Raw genomic sequence first — 18,744 nt, 5'->3', positions numbered from 1 at the left:
ATGTTTTAGGGTTTATATGTATTTCAAATAAAGAACAGTTTGTTATATGTAAATATTGATTAACTGGGAGCTTATTATGCCAATAAAAGCTACTAAATCGTGCCACTAGAGCACAACTGAACAGCTTGTTCTTTTTAATAATTCTCCAGTTTAATACACTTGCCATACCAATAATGACATTTTAAGTCACTCTTAAGACACACTTCAGCTGAAGGGATTTTTACTTGGCTGTGAATTCTTCCAAAGCACATACATGACCATTTTTATTCTTCCTACATTTTACTTAGCTACAAGTTTTAGCTCCTGCTTGCTGTTGCTGCTATTCTCAACTGTAACTGAAATATTTGTGTAGTATCTTTACCTAGGTCTGAATTTAATTTACATGGACTGCAAGTGGATTAGACCACTAAACATCTCTGCAGCTGCTACATACAGGCCACTGAGCGAACTCTGGCACAACACATTCTATTGTACTGCTCTGCATAAACAGAAAATCCAGTTTTCTCCCAAAACTAACTACTATGACAACACCATGAAGCAGAAGGACAAGCTAAATCTGCAATTCAAATCAAAAGCTATGTTTTCAAATACTGTGTGATGTAGTATTTAGATAGGAGACTGAAATGCAACATTTAAACAAAAGTTTGAAATACGCATCATTTATGAAAAGAAATCCAAGTTTCAAGTGGAGACTGAAAGCAGCTGCAGGCCATCTTTGCAATGAAGGAAATCCTAAAATCTTAAACACCCTCAAGCTGTTGGAATCATTACTAGACAAAAGAGGAAGCAGGACAAGTAAAGTCAAACCTAGAACCAGAGGACATAAAGCACATGAAACAGAGACAAGCAATACACAGCAGTAACTTTCCAGGAAAGACTTGGCTGTCTTTCTGCAGCCGTGGTGGTCAATTTAAGCTTCCAGTAAGACCTAGAAGTCAGAGCACAGATAAATAGGAAATCATAAGCATAAATGCTGAAGCTATTTTGAACTGGCATATGTGGTTCAAGTCTATTGGTTAGTGTCTCACTGAGCAGCTACCAAAGTGATAAGCATTTTGGAATGCACTTTGGAATGAAAGTTTGAAGGACAAGGAAACTTGAACCAGTGCAGAAACACTTAGCCTGGGAAAGTTACAGTAGGCTTTTCATTCTTAGTGAAAAAAGTATAATAGGATCCAGCAGCTGTACTTGATGGAAAGCCAATTCAAACTAGAACTATGTAATAAGTTTAACACGTTGTTAATTATCCCTTTATTTTAAGTTTTTTAAATAAATTCAGCTCTGAATCAAAAGGAATAATTTCAGAATATTCTGGGACATAATAATCCAAACAATATTAAACTTCCTTCAGCAGGTAACTTTTTTCAGCCAGTTCGATGGAAATCCTGTAACATAGGACTGTATTTTATTCCCTATTTAATGGAAGGTTTTATTTCTGTAACAATATAGTTTACAATTTTACCTTTACCATGGCCATTTATATTCAGTGCCAGAGAGGCAGTTTCTATAGTAATGGGAGTGGAGTACACTTTATACAGAGCAAATCATATTAATAATCTTACCCATGTTTTGGATACTTACCGCCTAAAATCAAAGAGAGGTAGAGAAACCTGACCCAAAATTTCTGGGCCCTTTCTCTGCTTATTTGAGTCAGGAGAACTCCCACTACTTTGATTTAGGATTCCAAACAAAGTCAGACATAAGACTGATTCCAGAGGCAACTGTGAAATCTGGATAGGGAAAATTATTCTACAAAATAAAAGTATTAAAAAAAAGTCAGTTAGAAGCAAAGCAGTTGTTAGTAAGTTACAGGCTTATCCATATAATCCATTTATGCCTCTTGCTTTCAAAAAGTTAATTAACACTGAAGAACAAGTGGTAAAATTCCATGCAATCATATTTCACTCCATTTCCCCCAGCAATAGCTTGTAAAACCTGTTAAATTGTACTTCTGCACTGTAGTCAGATTTGGAACAATCGTTTTTAATCTTTGTCTGTTAAGTCCCATTTCTTACACAGAACCGACCTGTTCAGCACAACCAGTGTTCCTGCTCTACTCACTAGGAGGACACACACAATTCCATGTTAGCCACCTCCTAATCTCTCAGATTTAAAGGGTCAGTTGACAATGAAAGAATCTATTAAGAAGTGTTGAAAGTTAAAATCAAGTGGTACAAAACCTGTAAAGAAAGCAGCTCAGGAATATACACCTCACTGAGCCATCGAATTCTCATTTTTGTTTACACTGTTTTTACTGCGTAAAATGTTCTCTTTGATTTCTCTGTAGCATATCACTATAAAATACTGCACTACAGTAAGCAGCTTTTAAGTAAACTAACAGATCTTTCACTGTAATACACTGGCATTTGCAAGCAAAAGACCTGACAATTAATCCCTTGCATCACCGGAAAAAAAATGTAGCTGGAGTATTCTCTGAAGGCAGGTGTTCTAGAAACTCTCATTCCTGGTTTGAAATAATTTGTTCACTGTAAACTTTCAGGGTATTCCTCAGGGTCTATCTCTGACCTTTAAAAGCAGTCAGGAGAGTAGATATAGGGCACAGTGGAGCTCCCATGATGCTTCAGCTGTGACAGACTGCCTGATAACTCAAGTAGGAGGGAGTAAGCTGTGCAGAGATAGTGAAAAATTTTCCCCTCTCAGTTATCAAATACCAGCTGCCATTATCTCCCTATTTTTTCTCTGCATGCCCTTCTTTCCTCCTTTCTACCCTCTTCCCCTGCCCTGGGGAAACTGGAGTTCAGTAGCTCAAACTGGACATTCCCTTATGCTACAGACTGATACTCTAAAGCACTTCTGCATCTGCCCTCTTTATAGCAATAGTACTAAATCAGATTTTTAAATTCAGATATAAACTTGTTCAAATGTATTTGGAACAAAAACCAATTGAATATTAATGTTAGTAAAAGTGAGTTTTTCTTCTCCATTTACATAAATTAAGCAGGACTTACATGATCCCTCTTTAAGCAGCACAACCTGTTCCCATTACAAAGAGTGTTACAACCTCCCCAACTCCCTATAATTGTGCACTACAAACACATTAGCACAGGGCACTTATCCAGCATTTCCATTCCCACTTTCAAAATGAGTAGCAAAATACCATTTGGAAAAATATTTGATTTTGGTCAGTAAGTTTTGCTGTCCATTGTTCTTTGGACACTTCAAATGGAATCAGAACCAAGAGTTGCTTGAATGACCGTATTCAGCAGCTACCTGGGTAGGTACTAGCTAAACCAAAATATTTTACTGAATTTTTACATGCTAAAATCACTTACAGTTCATCCCATTTAATCAAGTAGAAGAAGTTCTTGTATGTGCCAACCTTCTTGGACTGCACAGGTTTGAACAGATCTTTTCCATTATGGGTCAGAGAACAAATCAAGTAGTATTTTTCATAACTGGACAAGGAAAAAAAAATAAGTTAAACAAAAAAAAAAATCTATAAAAGGAGAGGAATTTTACAATTAATTAATTACTTACTTTGACACCCAACCAGAAGAAATTCCATGAGCAGCAAATACTGTGAACTGGAGATGTTCTGTGGCAGTACAAGCTTCCTTGGTACTCTTACCATCTTCTGGAGAAATTGCTGCACAACTGCTACAGGAATTCACGTGGAGTCGCACAAGAGCTTCGACTGCTCTGGTTAACTGGTCTATACTCACTTTCAGAGGGTTTTCAGGCTGCAGTGAACCTAAATTATAATTTATTTTTAATGCATTTTTCCTAAATCGACCACCTGAGAGCAGTTTTTGAATAAAAATTGAAGAACTTTACTCACCAGGTGAGCTCTTGCTGGTGTCATCACCACATTTTAAGGACGCCTAGACAGTAAAGTTAGAGCAAAATTCAATACTGAGAAATCCATACTAATTTTCCATTGCTCTTAAGCATCTTGTACAGAAATTATTAAATATCTGACTTAGGCCCATATTTAGGTTTATGTTACACATCTTTTCACTCAAAGCTCCTCAAGAGTTACCTGACAGCACCACAATTTTCACATTGCGCAGCAACTACTCATCAAGTTCAAAAGTTCATGTTTTGTCAACTGTTTTGACACTCCTTATGAACTCCTAAAAGCCACAGCACATTGGAATATTGCTCAGGATACCCTAACTTCTCCAGGTAGAAATAAAACTTGCTCAGGGCTGTTACGGATGAAAGCAGAGGCTGTTAGCTCTATTATCGAGTAACTGAAGTCTGAACAGCTGTTCTGTTTGTGGCATTTGTTAAGGTATCTTTTGCTGGCAGAGTTACTGCAAATTTACCGAATTAAAAAAATGTTAAACAACTAAGAAAACCGAACAGTAAGTACTGTTACTTTGGACTATATTTGTTTGCTTCTTGGTCCGCTAAAATGGAAGACTAAACATGATACAACACCATGTCTAGTCTCGACTCTCTTCTAATCAGGAAGGGTTTCATGCCAAATTCAACTCCTGATAAAACTAAAGCTTTTAATGAAAACTGAGTCTGTGATTTAAAATCAAAACCCAGTGAACTCCTAAGACCTCAGAGAAAGTCTAAGAAGTTTGCAACAACTGCTGCTGAAGAATGAAAGCTCTCCTTACGCTTTTAGTGTACTAATTGAGCATCTTGTCAACAGTCAGTTTGAACTACAAAAAAACTTCCCATTCTTATAAGAAATGTGGTCACTTCTTCCATCCACAAGGAATTACTTAAAAAACAAAAAAAAACCAAAAAACCAATATCTTTCAAAGTGTTTGGATGCACCTTCTCCAGTCTTTAAAGCAATTTTGTTTCTGAAAGCAATCCTATAAGCCATCATGCATGTTACTGTGTAAGCCAATGTGCATCATAAAAAAAAAAAAAGGCACTGTTTTACTGATAAAATCCCATCTATCTCAAACTCTAGTGGAATAGTGTTATTTTTGGGAGTTATTTTTACACTGTAATCTAATTATTTCTACAGCTTTCTCCTATCAAAAAGCAAATGTTGAAAAAATATTTTACATGCTGTATTCCACTGTTTTCTAAATGTCTTTGCATTTCCTTGCAAGAATTTTAGTTCTTGGGACAACTATATTTATTTGTCTGTGCACTTTGCAAGACTTCTGCTCAGTATTACAAATACATCACTGAACCAATGAAGCCAGAAGTGAACAGAGCATCACATGAATCGCCATTCTAATAAGGCAGCTGGACAACAGAAACAGCATTACAAGATTATTTAGCTTTTTTTATTTGCACACTTCTCCATTTGTTGACTTGAGACCAATTCTGCTCAAGTGAATCATTCATTATAAGGTGCTGCATTATATAAGCATCAAATTCTGTGATGTTTGAGAGATTTTGGGTTTGTCCATATGCTCAGGAATGCAGGAGCACGAATAGTTAGTTTTAAGATGCTATTGCTAGTCATTTAAACACTACTGGGAAAATGCATGATGTAAATTGCTCCTCAGCATAACTGCACTGATTTTAAAGAGCATGAGCTAGCTGTCAGTTCCCCTCGGTCAGATTTAATGGTATTTGCTGTGACACAAGTTTCTAGTTACAGAACCAGAAACCAGTACTTTAAAACTAGTTTTTAAAAAGTCACTATTTAGAAAAGGAAAGTATTCAACAAGCAAGTGATTAAGGCATTAACAGCAGAGAAACATCAACATAAATAGAAAATATTAGGTAAAATAAATAAATAAAACCCAGCAAAAAAAGCCCAAAACGATCCTGACAGAACTGTTATTGGTATTTCCAGCTCCCAAAGATCGTGAAATACTATTTATCAGTGTTAAAAAGAGTACCTCAAAATGCAGTTTATAGTGTGAAAGTTTACCTCAGCATTTTTAGTCCTTGGAAGATTAACAGCCCTCCTTAGCTTCTTCACTGATTCCGTTATTGCAGGAGTCTCTACACAATCCAATGTAGAACAGATTTTTCTGACAGTCTTAATTACATGATCTACTGCTTTATGCTGGTTCTAATAAGGAATGTATGAGAGAACAGATTGATCTGATCACAATTGTGTAACCCAGTAGAGCTTTAATTTTTTTTTTAATGAATTGCCACAAAAATTTCACTAGGAGATGCGTATCTCAATTACATTCAACTGTGGTGTAACAATTTGATTAAAGAAAAACCTCAGTATCAAGAACTTCCTTATGAATGCCAAAAACACAGTAGTATGGATTCTAGAATGAAATCCCAGGAAACACTAGGACGTTCCCAACCATTTTTCTGTTAAGCTGCTGGCAAACAAGTATTTTCTATTGAGACACTAAGCTCAAATTCCCTCATGGCATAAAAGTAAAGTGTAGTTTAAAAAAAGGCTATTCACTTAGTGTGAGGAAGCAATTCTAAAGAAGCAGTGTTTCAACTTGAGTCTTCTCAAACATACAGGTTCAAATTACACTTACACTACTACTGCTTACATTACAGTAATGCTTCCATAATGGAGCTTTATCTCTTTTACTTCGCTTTAACATACTTCTGAAAAAAGTTTGTTGCAACTTTTGCTTTAAATGCTATTTAATTTAAATGGTTCTTCCAGATGAAGCAACTGCAAAATGTCATCTAGGAGTAGGTAAGAAAGGAAGGGGTGTTGCACGCTTAATATGAATCTTTATTGAAAGGAATAGATCAGCTTCTAATCAGAGAATGAATATGCTGGTAGGCTACTTAAGACAAAGTTGAGATGCTCCTAACAGTCTCCTCCTTCTGCTCTTTCAACAGAAGAAAATCCATTTGAGTTAAATCTAAATTATCCTAGGTTTCTTGGGTTTTGTTTTTTAATGTAAGGAAAGTCTTCACCCAATTTTAAAGAATGCATGTAGAAAATGAAAACATTTCACTTTTTAAAGAGCATAATGTATATGTTTCTTTCACAACTACTTCTGAGCACTTACAACTAAATAAGAAGGATTATTAGTGCAATATCCTCTCGGTAAGATGTAAATTGACTCCCAACCCCTACCCTCTCACACATATTGTCATGGTTTTCCTACAAGTGGATAGCAAAGAAGCCATTTGAATCAGAAAGTTTTTGAATTGAGAGTTTCCTGGCACCAATTAACTGTCCTGGTAAGAAAACAACCACAGAAGTCAAAGGACACTGTAAATATTTAAGTCCTACTTTAAAAGCTAACACTTTGAAGTTAACAGCTGCTTTAGTCATGAAGAACAAAATTTCCATTGCTATTTTCCTCACAGGCTTTCAATCTCAATAAGAAGACAATTGATAACTTTTAAAGTGTTCAATAATGTGAAGTCAAAGCCTACGTACAAATTATTTATGGATTACTTTACGCTTTTTCACTTTGATTAGGAAGCTTCAGCTACTGAACATGTACAGGAATTCACTTCACAAAGTAAATTTCAAATACAGCAACTGCTGATATTTGGACCTAATCATCACCATCTACAAACTAGATCTCCTATCCTAAGACTGTAGAAAGAGCAGAACATAAGTCTGAATTGAGATGTTTTGCATTCCTCATCTCAGCCTGTGAAATCACAGTAAAACAAACAAGCTGAAGCAGCTGCAGGAGCAAAGCAACAAAACCACCATTAAGCAGCAGCAACAACTCCCTCTTCTACAAAATGATTGTGTTCAAAACTACCCTTGAGAATATGGTGAATCACCATAAATTAAATTTATTAAGGGTGTATGTGAATAGTGGACATCAGCTTGTTCAGACCTGCATTCCTGGAGAGGCAAACAAACATAGTGGAAATGAAAAGTACTGCAATTAAGTAATTAGTTTCAAGACTGCTCTTACAGAAACGGGTTAAGAAACACGGTTAATGTTTAAGCATTTAAGTCTCCAAGTTACACTATTATCAGGAGTTAAATGCAGTTTCTCCTTCGGGAAATGAGAAAAGCGGGTTACTTCCATAACCTTGTGCATAAGGGAAATCACTCTAAACTACTTGACATGCAAGCTTCATTAAGATACCTATCATACACCAAAATAGACAATGTTTTTGACAGGGTATTTCAAGTTAATCAAATAATGCAGAATAAGTTCTACACAAAGTGTAAACATACACAAAGTGTACGTTTCAAACATGCATCAGTTATAACTCCCATTGTACACAGCTATTACTGCTCGTTATTGTGTAGATTTTTATCTGTTACCAAATATATCTATCATGGTTGTAGTTAGGATTCAGACCTTTTCCCCTGAATTTATCTCTTCAAGCATTTTTCAGGAAAAGGCTGTTTTTCACCCCAGGACTTGGAAAATAGATTTCTAATTCTGATGATTAGGTAACAGTTAGTTTGCAAGAAAAGAAGAGAAATCTAAAAATCCATTATTCCAAATTCACATTTGACAGTTTGTTCAGATCTCATTTTTCCCAAGAACACCTGCAAGTCTTTTTCCCAGCTACCTTACTAGTGAACTTTCTCATGCTACTTTTGGTTCAGCAATAATTTACAATGACCTTACCTCATTCTTAAGAGCTATGTTAACTTGCTTATGATACACATCAAGAAGCTCTTCAATAGAAGGCCTGCAAGAAATAATAGTTATTGAACACAAGAGCAAGAAGAGAACATAAGTCAGGAGTTCAGCAGTGATCTGCACTTGGTTACTGAAATAACCACAAAACGTTACCTTATAATAGGTTCCCTGAAAGGCTTTTCTACTTTGTAGAGGTGTTTGGTTAGATGAATGGGTGTTCTGTCATCATCTTCCTGCAATAAAATATTAGATCTTAAGTCCAGTTCTTGCCTTTCTATAGTTTGTAATACTGTGTTAGAAGTTTAATTACTAATACCTGTGGAGTTGCAGGGGAAAGATATAAGGTGATTTCTTCAAAGGGGAAAAGAAATAACTAATTAATAGCCTATGATATGTGTACACACAGGGACAGAGGGAAGAGACAGCCATCAAGTGCATAACTACACAGTTACCAAATATTCCTCCTTCCTCTTTGATGGTCTGATACAGATTTAATTAAACTCAAAAACTGTTCTCAACTTTTAGTTAACTCTGAAATTTGTTGCTTCCCTTTCAGGCCTCAAGTTTAGTCCAAATGTTTGCATACTTTTTCCAGATATAATACTTAGTCTAATAAGTGACATTACCCATATTTGTATTACCTGCCCTGTGAAAATTCAGTTATGTATTTCACTTCCTCTTAGTACGAGAGGACACAATTCCCAACACCAAGCAGACCTACTAACTTGTTAGTAACACTAGAAGGTTACACCTTAGATCCACCAACTCTGATGCACACTCCCAACCTCTCAAAGACTAGCAAGTACTTACTGTCCGTGCCAGATCGCTGCAGATCACACTGTGGGTCAGGAGCTGCAGTTTGATTTCTGTGTCCCACTTCCGGCAGTTCTGGATATATTCATGACTTCCTATGCAGTGCTTACTGTTAAACAAAAGCAAGTTGAAGTCACAACAGAAATATGCAGTGCCTTTTAAAAATCTCACATGAAATATTTAAGGCAACCTGTTGCCTCAAAGTAAGGAAGTGGTCAATCAACTCCCACACCACGCTTGATCTGATTTTCACTTCTGCAGAAGTTTTGATACACTATTACAGACACCTGTATTTTTACTAAGGCTCTTACCTACAGTGAGTAATACACAAACCAAATATTCTAACCCAGAAAACTAATGGGGTTTTGTAAACCATCAGTTATTTTTGGTTTTTTTGTTTTGTGGTGTTTTTTTTTAAAGAACCAAAACCCAAAATCAGACCAAACCAACCAACAACCAAAAAACCACAAACCACAAAACCCCCAGATTATCAGAAAACAGTAGATTTTTTTCCTGGTTGCTGGGATTTGAAGAGCAACTGAAAACTACAAGATCCATCTATGGAAATGCTCTCAAAATCCGCATCTGAAATATGCTCTGTTTGTGTTCAACACAACAGATGGCAGATTAGAACATATTTTTAGGAAGGTGTTGAGAAACTACTTCGATGTATCCCAGAGCAACTCAAAAGACTTCTGATCTTTGTGCAAAGAGTGACTCTTCTACATTTTTAAGATTTCTGCCTTCATACATACAATCACTAGAGATATACTTTCCAGTAACTGTGTCATGAAAAAGCATGAAATTAAATATTAATGAAAAGGAGTTTGCTTACTTCTGTAAAACTTCTTCTTGGCCACAGACTTTCAGGATATAGCTGCCAATGTCCACTTCATTCAAGTCATCATGCACCCAGCAAAGTGCCTGCATTATTATAAGCTCAACAGGGGAACTCACTGTTTAAAGAAATTACATCTAAAAGTTAAATATAAATCTACAGCGAGTGATACTAACTATTATTCACTCACAAATTGTAGTTATTTAATGAAATTGGGGTTTATATTTGTTGGAAAGACTCTTATGCTTCTATTGTCTCCTAAATGTCATAGTTTGAGATGTTCACTTTTTTCTCACAAAGAAAGATATCCCATAAAACTAGCCTGTCATTATAAAAAGCCCATAAATTTTTTAAAATTAGGATATAGTGCAGTCACTTGTCCAGAAGTACAAACCCAGTCTGCAGGACTGAAGATAGCCTTTTTTTTTATTATTACTATAAATTTGCTATATTTAGCAAGGACTTCAAATAGGTAAGTGATCCCAGAGGCACTTAAAGTTTAAAAATCATTATCTGAAGAGCTGGAGGTGGAACTCTTCTATTTGTTCTGCTTTGGAAGAACTGAATATCAGCTGCAGCTGAGGCAAATCCTACTGAAAGTGTTTTTTACTTTTTCCCTTCTGCTTGTCTAGTGCAGTTTCCACTTTGGACAGAGCAGATCTCAGCATCAGCAAGCCTTTGCAAAAAGCAACTCTTAGCTACCAGTACTTTCACATCATGTTCCAAATGCTTTTTTTGAAAATAATTTCTCTTCTATCCAGCAACTACAGAGCAAAAGAAATAATCCCAGTCAAACCGCAAATCCATTCCTCCACACCCACCAGCTGTCACTGATGAAAAATACACAGATATGTTTTAATAACACAAATGATTAAATACAAAATGCTCTCTAGCCCTCTCTCCCTAGTTTCCAGCAATCTCCTGTAAGTCGTTTACAAACAATATCACTAAGTGCCTCAAAATCCTCTAAAATACACTGTATAAAAGCAACTTAGTTCAGATTGGTTTTTTTCCCTCCAGGGACTTTCCTAATTTTCTCAATTATTTTTTTTTTTAGAAAGAAATATTACTGCTATGGTGGACACAGAGTGGTAATGCCACAGTATTTTCCACAAGATAACACATGTGCTTCATACAATTAACAAATGATTTGGTATTACAAGCACAGAGGTATCTGATGGCATATGAAAAATGACTGTGAAATTCAAGAGCAAGGAAGTATGAATTCAGAAACATGATTTAACTCATTAAGACTGTTTAACCTATAATTAATCTAGAGTGAACCTGCTGTAATACCTTCAGCAGAGAACATGGTAGTTGAAGAGAAAAAAGATGCAATGATAGTTTACGGGTTGTAATCACAGGAAGCATTGGCAAAGGTCTGCCAGCCCCGGAAAGCCCAGGGAAGTAAGACAAAGATAATGGTACCACCTTTTCCCTGCCCTACTTCAAAGACATTCATTTCTTGCTGACACACGATGATTGCTCAGATAGACTTGTACTTCTACGTCAAGTCTAATAAATGACTACAAAATGAATCCAAATAAGCTCTAAAGTTCATCTGTTTCCCTCCTGGTCCTTTCTACACACTGAGCTGTCACAGCACTGAAAGGCTGCAGTTCCTTCTGAGCAAGACTGACAGGCATACTAAAGCAAAGCAGCAGGATGCTAAGGTATGTAATAACTTGACCAAGAACAGAAGGAATTAAAGGTAGAGAATAACTTTAAATACGCCTATTACTAGTCACATACCCATCTTTCATCAGCTATGGAAGACAAGTAGTTCTACTGTGATAAGTTTCAGCATCATAAAAAAAAGGAAGAGAACAGAGAGCACAAAGAATAAGATATGTGGGGTTAGAATTCAAAACACATTCCAAGCTAGTCAGAAAAATAATAGAAATAAAGGGCTGAAGCCCTAACATTTTAGTTACTCTAACAAAGCCTTTTGTAGGAAAGGATTAAGCCTGTTATATTAGAAAAGTATAATCTTAAAGATTAAGAGCAGAAACCCTTCCTAGGCTATACTTACAATCTCCCTCATTTCTTAACCAAAGATTATTACATCACAGCAGAATAAATAAAAGGTCCAGCAAATCAATATAGGATGAAAGCATTGAGAGCTCCTTTCCCAAGAGAGCAGTTAGTTTACATGAGTAATACAGCAACTCCATATCTTTTGGGAACAACCAGCTCTAAAGCATCTACACCATTACAGGTCGAGAACCAAAGGACAAGCAAACATCACAGCACAGATCCACTGTCAGGAGGTCGCTCCTGAGGTAATTTATTATCATATATTTTATCACCAAAAACTGCCAGAAGCTGACAGCCTGCAGAGTTACAGCCTTGAATACAAATGCCATGAAGTCAAGACTGCACAGAATATATGAATGTATGTACAAGGGAAACCTAAAAGGTCCACCTCAAACCAATATTCCTGGTTACCCACGAAACCAGGACAGCAGGTTGCAGCACATCATGACAGTATTATTGTAGTGTTTGTGTTCATAAGTATATATTGAAGTCAAATAACAGATAGTTTTAGTGCTTATTCTTATTTTCCAGCAGCAATTTGTCTGAATTTTTAGATGGGCTACAGAAGTTTATTTAAAAATAAGTTAAGAGTATTGAAATAAAAAACTGAACATTAAGAATCCCAGTCCTGGTGTCGTCGTCCCCTCAATTACTATGAAGTAGGTCAAAGTTTTGAAAAACTGTTTTATTCTATCCAGCTGTGGATAGAATAGTGCTTCTGGTCTGCTTGACTTTCCCTTTTTAAACTAAATGTTTCACTTTGTCAACTTCTAAATATTTTCTAATGGAGGCACTGACCCAGAATTAGGTCTTTCCTCAGTTACCTTTTCCACATTTCCCACAAACAATCCATGCATCTGAGACACAGGGATTAGAAAAAGTGAAAGCCACTGGCCTAGGCTCAGTGTACAGTCTTAACCCATCATTGTAAGTCTTAACAAGCAAACTCCAGTTTAAAAAGCAGAAACATACCATCACATGTAAAAGTTACTGGTTGCTGGAATTCTTCGATTTCTATGGAAACCTTGATACTGGCACTCTCCCCACTTATATTTCTTTGCAGCATGATTGGACTCAGCACAAAGCCTGGGTTTGTTTGCTGATTAGAATAAGGAAACTTGGTCCTCAATCTGAAAGTAAAAAAGGTATATGAAACATTGCAATGGAGAAGTCTAAGGCTAAAGCAAAAAAACATGGTAATAACCACAAGCCAGGTAAAGACTACCTTTGGCCCTCTACTTAAATTGTATGTACAAAACACCATTTAATTTTTCTGCTCTCCACAGAACACTGCCCACAATAATTATACAAGTAGTAGTTAGACAGGAAAAAATCCTAGCTTATAATTAGGCAGGTTTTCCACATAGCTTCAAATATTTAACAGGTCAATGCTTACAGGATATATCCATCTTCTGAAGAAGCTAAGCTCTAAAACAGTTTTTAAAAATGTAATTTACATCATTTACGAAAAAAGAATTTTAAAAACTAATAATTTCTTTTATGTAGAAAAGACAATAAAACTCTTCACATCTTTCAATTTTTAGAAGTCTAATCTGAATTTGGATGCTATGCAGAAGGTAGTTATTCCAAGTTGTGGAAGTTGAGAAAGAGGCCTTAGTTAAGGGAATGGCTTTTATTTAGGACACAAACAGTATAAAACATTCACCTATTTGTGAATAGACAGTACTTTGATAGCTGCTTTTTATTTTCTGCTATTTAACATGGATAAAATAATTTAACTCAAAACTTTTATCAACATTAAAGTGGTATTATGGGACATTAAGAACACAACTCCTCCATAAGGGTCATTTATTTCATCATCTTGATTCCTAACAAAAGCAAGAATGGGAAAAATACCCAAAACCCTCTAGCAAGAATTGTCCAGTCAAAAAGCCATCAGTATTTTAGCACTGGGTCTTGAAAAAGGCAACAATTACATTTAACTAGAAACTGTTGCAACAAGCCTATTTTACATGAGCTTTTTCTTAATGTTGTTAATCAGTAAGTTTCACAAGTGTATGAATTCTCATTGGTTTTATGGAGTTTGCTTTTGCTTTTATAAACATTCCCATTTTAATAAATAGCTGCTGTCCTTCAGATTCAAAGATCTCTATTTCCGCCATTATTTCTTGGATTTGATCTTGAAAGTTAGAAAGGCAAGACTCCTAGTTTGTCTTCTCTAGGAAGAAAGCAAAAAAAATAATCTCTCATTAAATTGTGGCAATAAGAAAAAAACCACAGAAGGAGCATTCTGTCATCTTCTTTGGTGTGGCCTTTAAGGAACTTCACCACCTGATCAAAGCAGCGACAAGTTTGAAGGTTTTATGTGTTAAAGTATTCCAGTTGTGGAAGCAATAAAAATGAAATCATTTAAGGGTTGGAAAGCCAGGATTTAGTGAGGTGCATCAGCTGAGAAGGAAAAAAAAATACTTTAAATTCATGCAAAAAAAATTTATATTAAAAATAGACAGAAGGAAATACAGAAAAATAGTTTGAGGATAAAGAAGTGTTATAAAAACAAGGGAAAAAGTGAGAGGAAAGTCATGAGACCAAAATAATAAAGAGGTCATGCAATAATCCAAAAACCTTAGTACCCAATGTCTTAGCAATTTTGTTGCATTCTTAAACGAAACAGGACAAAACCAGGAAAAACTGGGATAAGAAAAGGAAAAAGGGCACATACTGAAATCTGCCTCATCAAGCAAAAAGAAATGTAGGACTATCCCTGTCAAGCTAAGTGAAAATGAGTCATTTAGCTTTTTTTCTTTGTTTTGAAAGCTCATTTGTATTCAGTAATTTCTTACTTCATAACTGCTTGAGAAAAAGCTGACAGCTCTTGATTCTGTCCTTCAATTGCTTGGAGAAGCACATTTTCTGTCAGCATGCCAGTGGTCCCATTGTCTTTCTGCAACTCAAAGATAATACAGTATTTAAACAGCTGCAAACATATTTCTATAGCCAGCAAAGCCCCACGTAGATAATAAATTTTCATAAGTCTAAGGTTATTTTTGTGCCTACTGCTATATAGAGAAAAATGTATATAATCACTAAGTTGAAAAGTAAAGATTCACTGGACCTTGACAGAAGGTAATTTATTTACAGCACCACTATCAGTTAAGATTAAGTTGCAAGCATAACAGTTCCTGAGCTTTCAGCAGAGACCTGTTGCATTAGAACTTGGTTAGATTTGACTGAACCAGAGGAGGAAGACAGACAAATATTTTTCCTCCACTTCTCCAATTCAGCCTTCAGTATAGTTCCAGAAAGAGCCATTACAAGCCAGTTGTTCCCACGATTACCTTTCCCTACAAAGGAGGAAAACACAAGTTGTACACTGGAAGGAAGTTACACACTGCAAGGAAGTAGCACTCACAACATGAAATTCAGGACTAATCTCGTGGTATCAATTTACTGCTGTTTTTATCCTTTATACCACAGGCATCCACCATCTCCCAAAGCTGCAAACCACAATCTTTAAATTATCCAATCTAAAAAACAACTGCTAAAAGAGAGCTGAAGTTGCAAACAACAAAATCTAATAAACTTTAAAAATCCAACAAAACCACAAACAGAGATCTGCAGCAGTTTTTAAATCTGTATCTTTTTCTGGTCCAATTCACAACACAGCCACAGAACTGCTGGAGTGAACAAAAAGCAGAGAGAAGCTGGAATAACCAGTGGGATTGAGGTGGAACTCAGTTGTCCATAGTCTAACAGCCACCACTGGCCTGAAGGATTCATGTAGCTCCAGCCAGACACTTCCTGGAAGAAGTTGAAGAGTTTGCTCATGTCCAACCCAGTCTCATTGCACACAGAAGATAAAGGCTTCTGATCAGTTACCTTTTTCACCCAAAGCTTCTACAATGCTTATAGAAACCTTTAATTCAACCACAACTCCAAAAACAAAGCAGACTGCACGATAATTTTTCTAAAAATCATCACAACTTATTTATATTTGAAGTAGTGATTAATTACTTAACTAGTAAGTGGGTTATTTATTATTAGCCAAAATAGTCAGCTAGGCAACTAATGTCATTAGAGCATATCACATAATATAGTTTAATTAGACAGTCTCAGAAAAGGGGTCAAATCATGCAGAGCTAGGGACTGTCAGGTCTTTTCCTTTTAGCACTTTTTTTCCTCCAAATTAACTTGTTACACAAACTTGGAAGAGATACAACCTATAATTGCCTCTTGAATTGCATTTAAACCTAGTTATTTCAGCTAAAATATTGGTTGCATGAACAGTGATCAGTCAAAAGGATAAATTCTGTATAACTGGGGATTAGCAATACCAAAGGGGGCAATTAGAGCAGGAAGCTGTAAAGCCACAAAACCTGGAATGAGCTTCACAAGCACGTATAATACCTTAAATTTAAAAGGGTTCTTCTATTCTAACATCTCAGACAAGTTCTGTCACATAAAAATACTTTAAGGCAACTGCACAACACTTGTTGACTAACCCATGCAACTCTATCTAGTACACATACTCTCTAAGCAATTACACAATAACAATACAAAAAAATCACACAAGGAAACAGGAAGGTGACCAAGGGAAAGGTAAACACTTTGAATAAAAGTTCAACTAACTGTTGGTCGGCACTCAAGACAAAACTCAGTCATTTCAAACCAGGTAGCTGCCTATTACAAATGTGAAATTCTACTGAGGAACTCTTTTTAAAGAATACTGCAAATAAGTACACAAAGCACTATGCAACCATAGCATAAAAGTACTACAGAAGAGGAATACTTAAAGTCACACCAGTGATGCAACATCTCCACTTCATGCCACTATATGACACTTTTGAATACTTAGAGCAAAATCTGCAGGCTATTCTACTGTTAAATTCAATGAAGTCTGGGGAACTGCAAGGCATGTGAACACATGCAAGTTTAGCCAGGGTAAACAATAAATTCTAATCTAATGAGCAAAGAAAAAAAAGACTTTGTTCCCCATGGGTGACCTCAGGGTCACATTTGGCTAACGAGAGAAACCTAATGTTACTACAGATATGCAATGATGGACAATATCTCCTGGTGGAAAAATAAGAACATTAAATACCTCCTTGCTTTTTAGTTGAATTTCAATACTAAGTTTTGATCATTTTTGGGAAAATGATTTCAGGATGACAAGCTCTGAAAAACCAAGAATTCTATTTAAAATCCACTAGACTCAGACGGGTTTTGAGCAACAAGAAGGAGTTTAATTTCTTTATCTTCCAGAAGAGCCAGTCTAAGAGGTGCAAAAGCTATCAGTCAAACAGGAAATAACTTGTAAGAAAGGGCTTCAGGCCAAGTAAGATAGATAGTTCATATCAGCACAGGCTGCAAAAATAGAATACGTCTGTAAATACAATTACTCTGAACAATGACAAGCAAACCTAAAATCCAGTAATTTACCAAAAGTCATGTTAAATAAAATCCCACAAGTATATAAATTCACAAGACTCTTCAGCTCTGTGGAAAGGAAGAGAACACAGGACATAAAATACAACAAAATTATGACTTTTGCCTCTGCTTTCAGAAAGAGTAACAAACACTGAAGTATTTAAAGGGGAATACTTCAAATAGAAATAGATACATCAATTGTATCATAACAAATATGATTCTCGATACAAATAGATTCTTCTATTTGATCAAAGCAATCTCTTGATTGAGAGACTAAGCAGTCATACATTTTGATAGAATCAAAATATATGACTAGAATTTTTTACTAATAGTTTTGTTTAAAGGGGCAGTGAGACCGAGTTATTCAGAAAGGGTGGGGGAGAATGATCCAGACCAGTTAAGATGCAAGACTTCAGAATACACTTTGAAGAACACAGAATCCTGGGGTAAATTGGATAGAATACAAGAGAGGTGCCAAGAACAAGGGCTACATAACTCAGCTCCCTACTATAGTAGGTGGAAAAATATTTAACCTTGAAAAGCAAGTAGAAGCGTGGGATAGGCAAAAGATACAAGAGCCAGGTTATGTTGCAAAGGTATCTATTTGAGAGACTCATCTTTAAATCTATTAATTATCTTCCTTAATAACTTAGCAGAAATGACCATGCTAATTTATAGTCTTGTATCATCAGCTAATCTCGTAATACAGACTAGAACTGGAGTCTGGTGCCAAAACTCGTCAATCAGAGACCAGAGGAGAAAAAGTGGAAAGTAAATCTCAAACCTTCAATTGGGCATTCACTTCAGAAATCTGCCATAACCTAAGAACTTGTTTGAAAGAGATGGTGGCTTCAGAAAATCAGATTCATTGACTACAAGATTGATATGGGCTGTTGTGATGCCATGGTGAATAAAGCAAATACAATGGAAGTGTATCAAGAAGGATGTCCCTACCTGTAATGAGCATTTATTCATGCTGCTGCACAAGGCAGATGGCACACTATGCTCTCACACAGAGAACTAAAATTCTCATAAGCCATCTTCAAAAAAACATGACATAAAAGGGAAGCTCTCACACAGAGCTTGCAGTGAAAGCTGACAAAGTCACTATCTTTTATAAGCACATTGAGGTAAATATCAAAATGATTCTTTTATCTTAAATACCTGCTGATCTACCCTGAAAGAAGAACATTTGCTAAGAGCTAGTTACAAATGCACTCT

At 35.9% G+C, this 18,744-nt stretch overlaps 1 protein-coding gene across 2 annotated transcripts in view; it reads right to left on the bottom strand.

Annotated features, from left to right (window-relative positions):
* The window catches only part of PIK3C2A (phosphatidylinositol-4-phosphate 3-kinase catalytic subunit type 2 alpha), a 51,435-nt gene that overhangs the window by 18,103 nt on the left and 14,588 nt on the right, over window positions 1–18,744 (bottom strand). Inside the window, exons 3-13 of one of the 2 annotated variants that reach the window (XM_017811586.1) lie at window positions 14,940–15,040; window positions 13,108–13,265; window positions 10,096–10,216; window positions 9,258–9,369; window positions 8,601–8,680; window positions 8,433–8,496; window positions 5,819–5,962; window positions 3,800–3,842; window positions 3,499–3,712; window positions 3,294–3,416; window positions 1,582–1,749 (exon numbers count right to left, since the gene is read on the bottom strand). In XM_017811586.1, coding sequence (XP_017667075.1) covers window positions 1,582–1,749; window positions 3,294–3,416; window positions 3,499–3,712; window positions 3,800–3,842; window positions 5,819–5,962; window positions 8,433–8,496; window positions 8,601–8,680; window positions 9,258–9,369; window positions 10,096–10,216; window positions 13,108–13,265; window positions 14,940–15,040 — 1,328 coding nt within the window. The remainder of the gene's footprint in view (window positions 1–1,581; window positions 1,750–3,293; window positions 3,417–3,498; window positions 3,713–3,799; window positions 3,843–5,818; window positions 5,963–8,432; window positions 8,497–8,600; window positions 8,681–9,257; window positions 9,370–10,095; window positions 10,217–13,107; window positions 13,266–14,939; window positions 15,041–18,744) is intronic. The other variant, XM_017811593.1, reaches the window with a different exon arrangement.

Source organism: Lepidothrix coronata, unplaced genomic scaffold (genome assembly GCF_001604755.1).
Source record: "Lepidothrix coronata isolate B3197 unplaced genomic scaffold, Lepidothrix_coronata-1.0 Scaffold1, whole genome shotgun sequence".
Lineage (NCBI taxonomy): Eukaryota > Metazoa > Chordata > Aves > Passeriformes > Pipridae > Lepidothrix > Lepidothrix coronata.
Note: the sequence above shows the minus strand (reverse complement) of the source record. Positions and strands in the feature narration are given on the sequence as shown.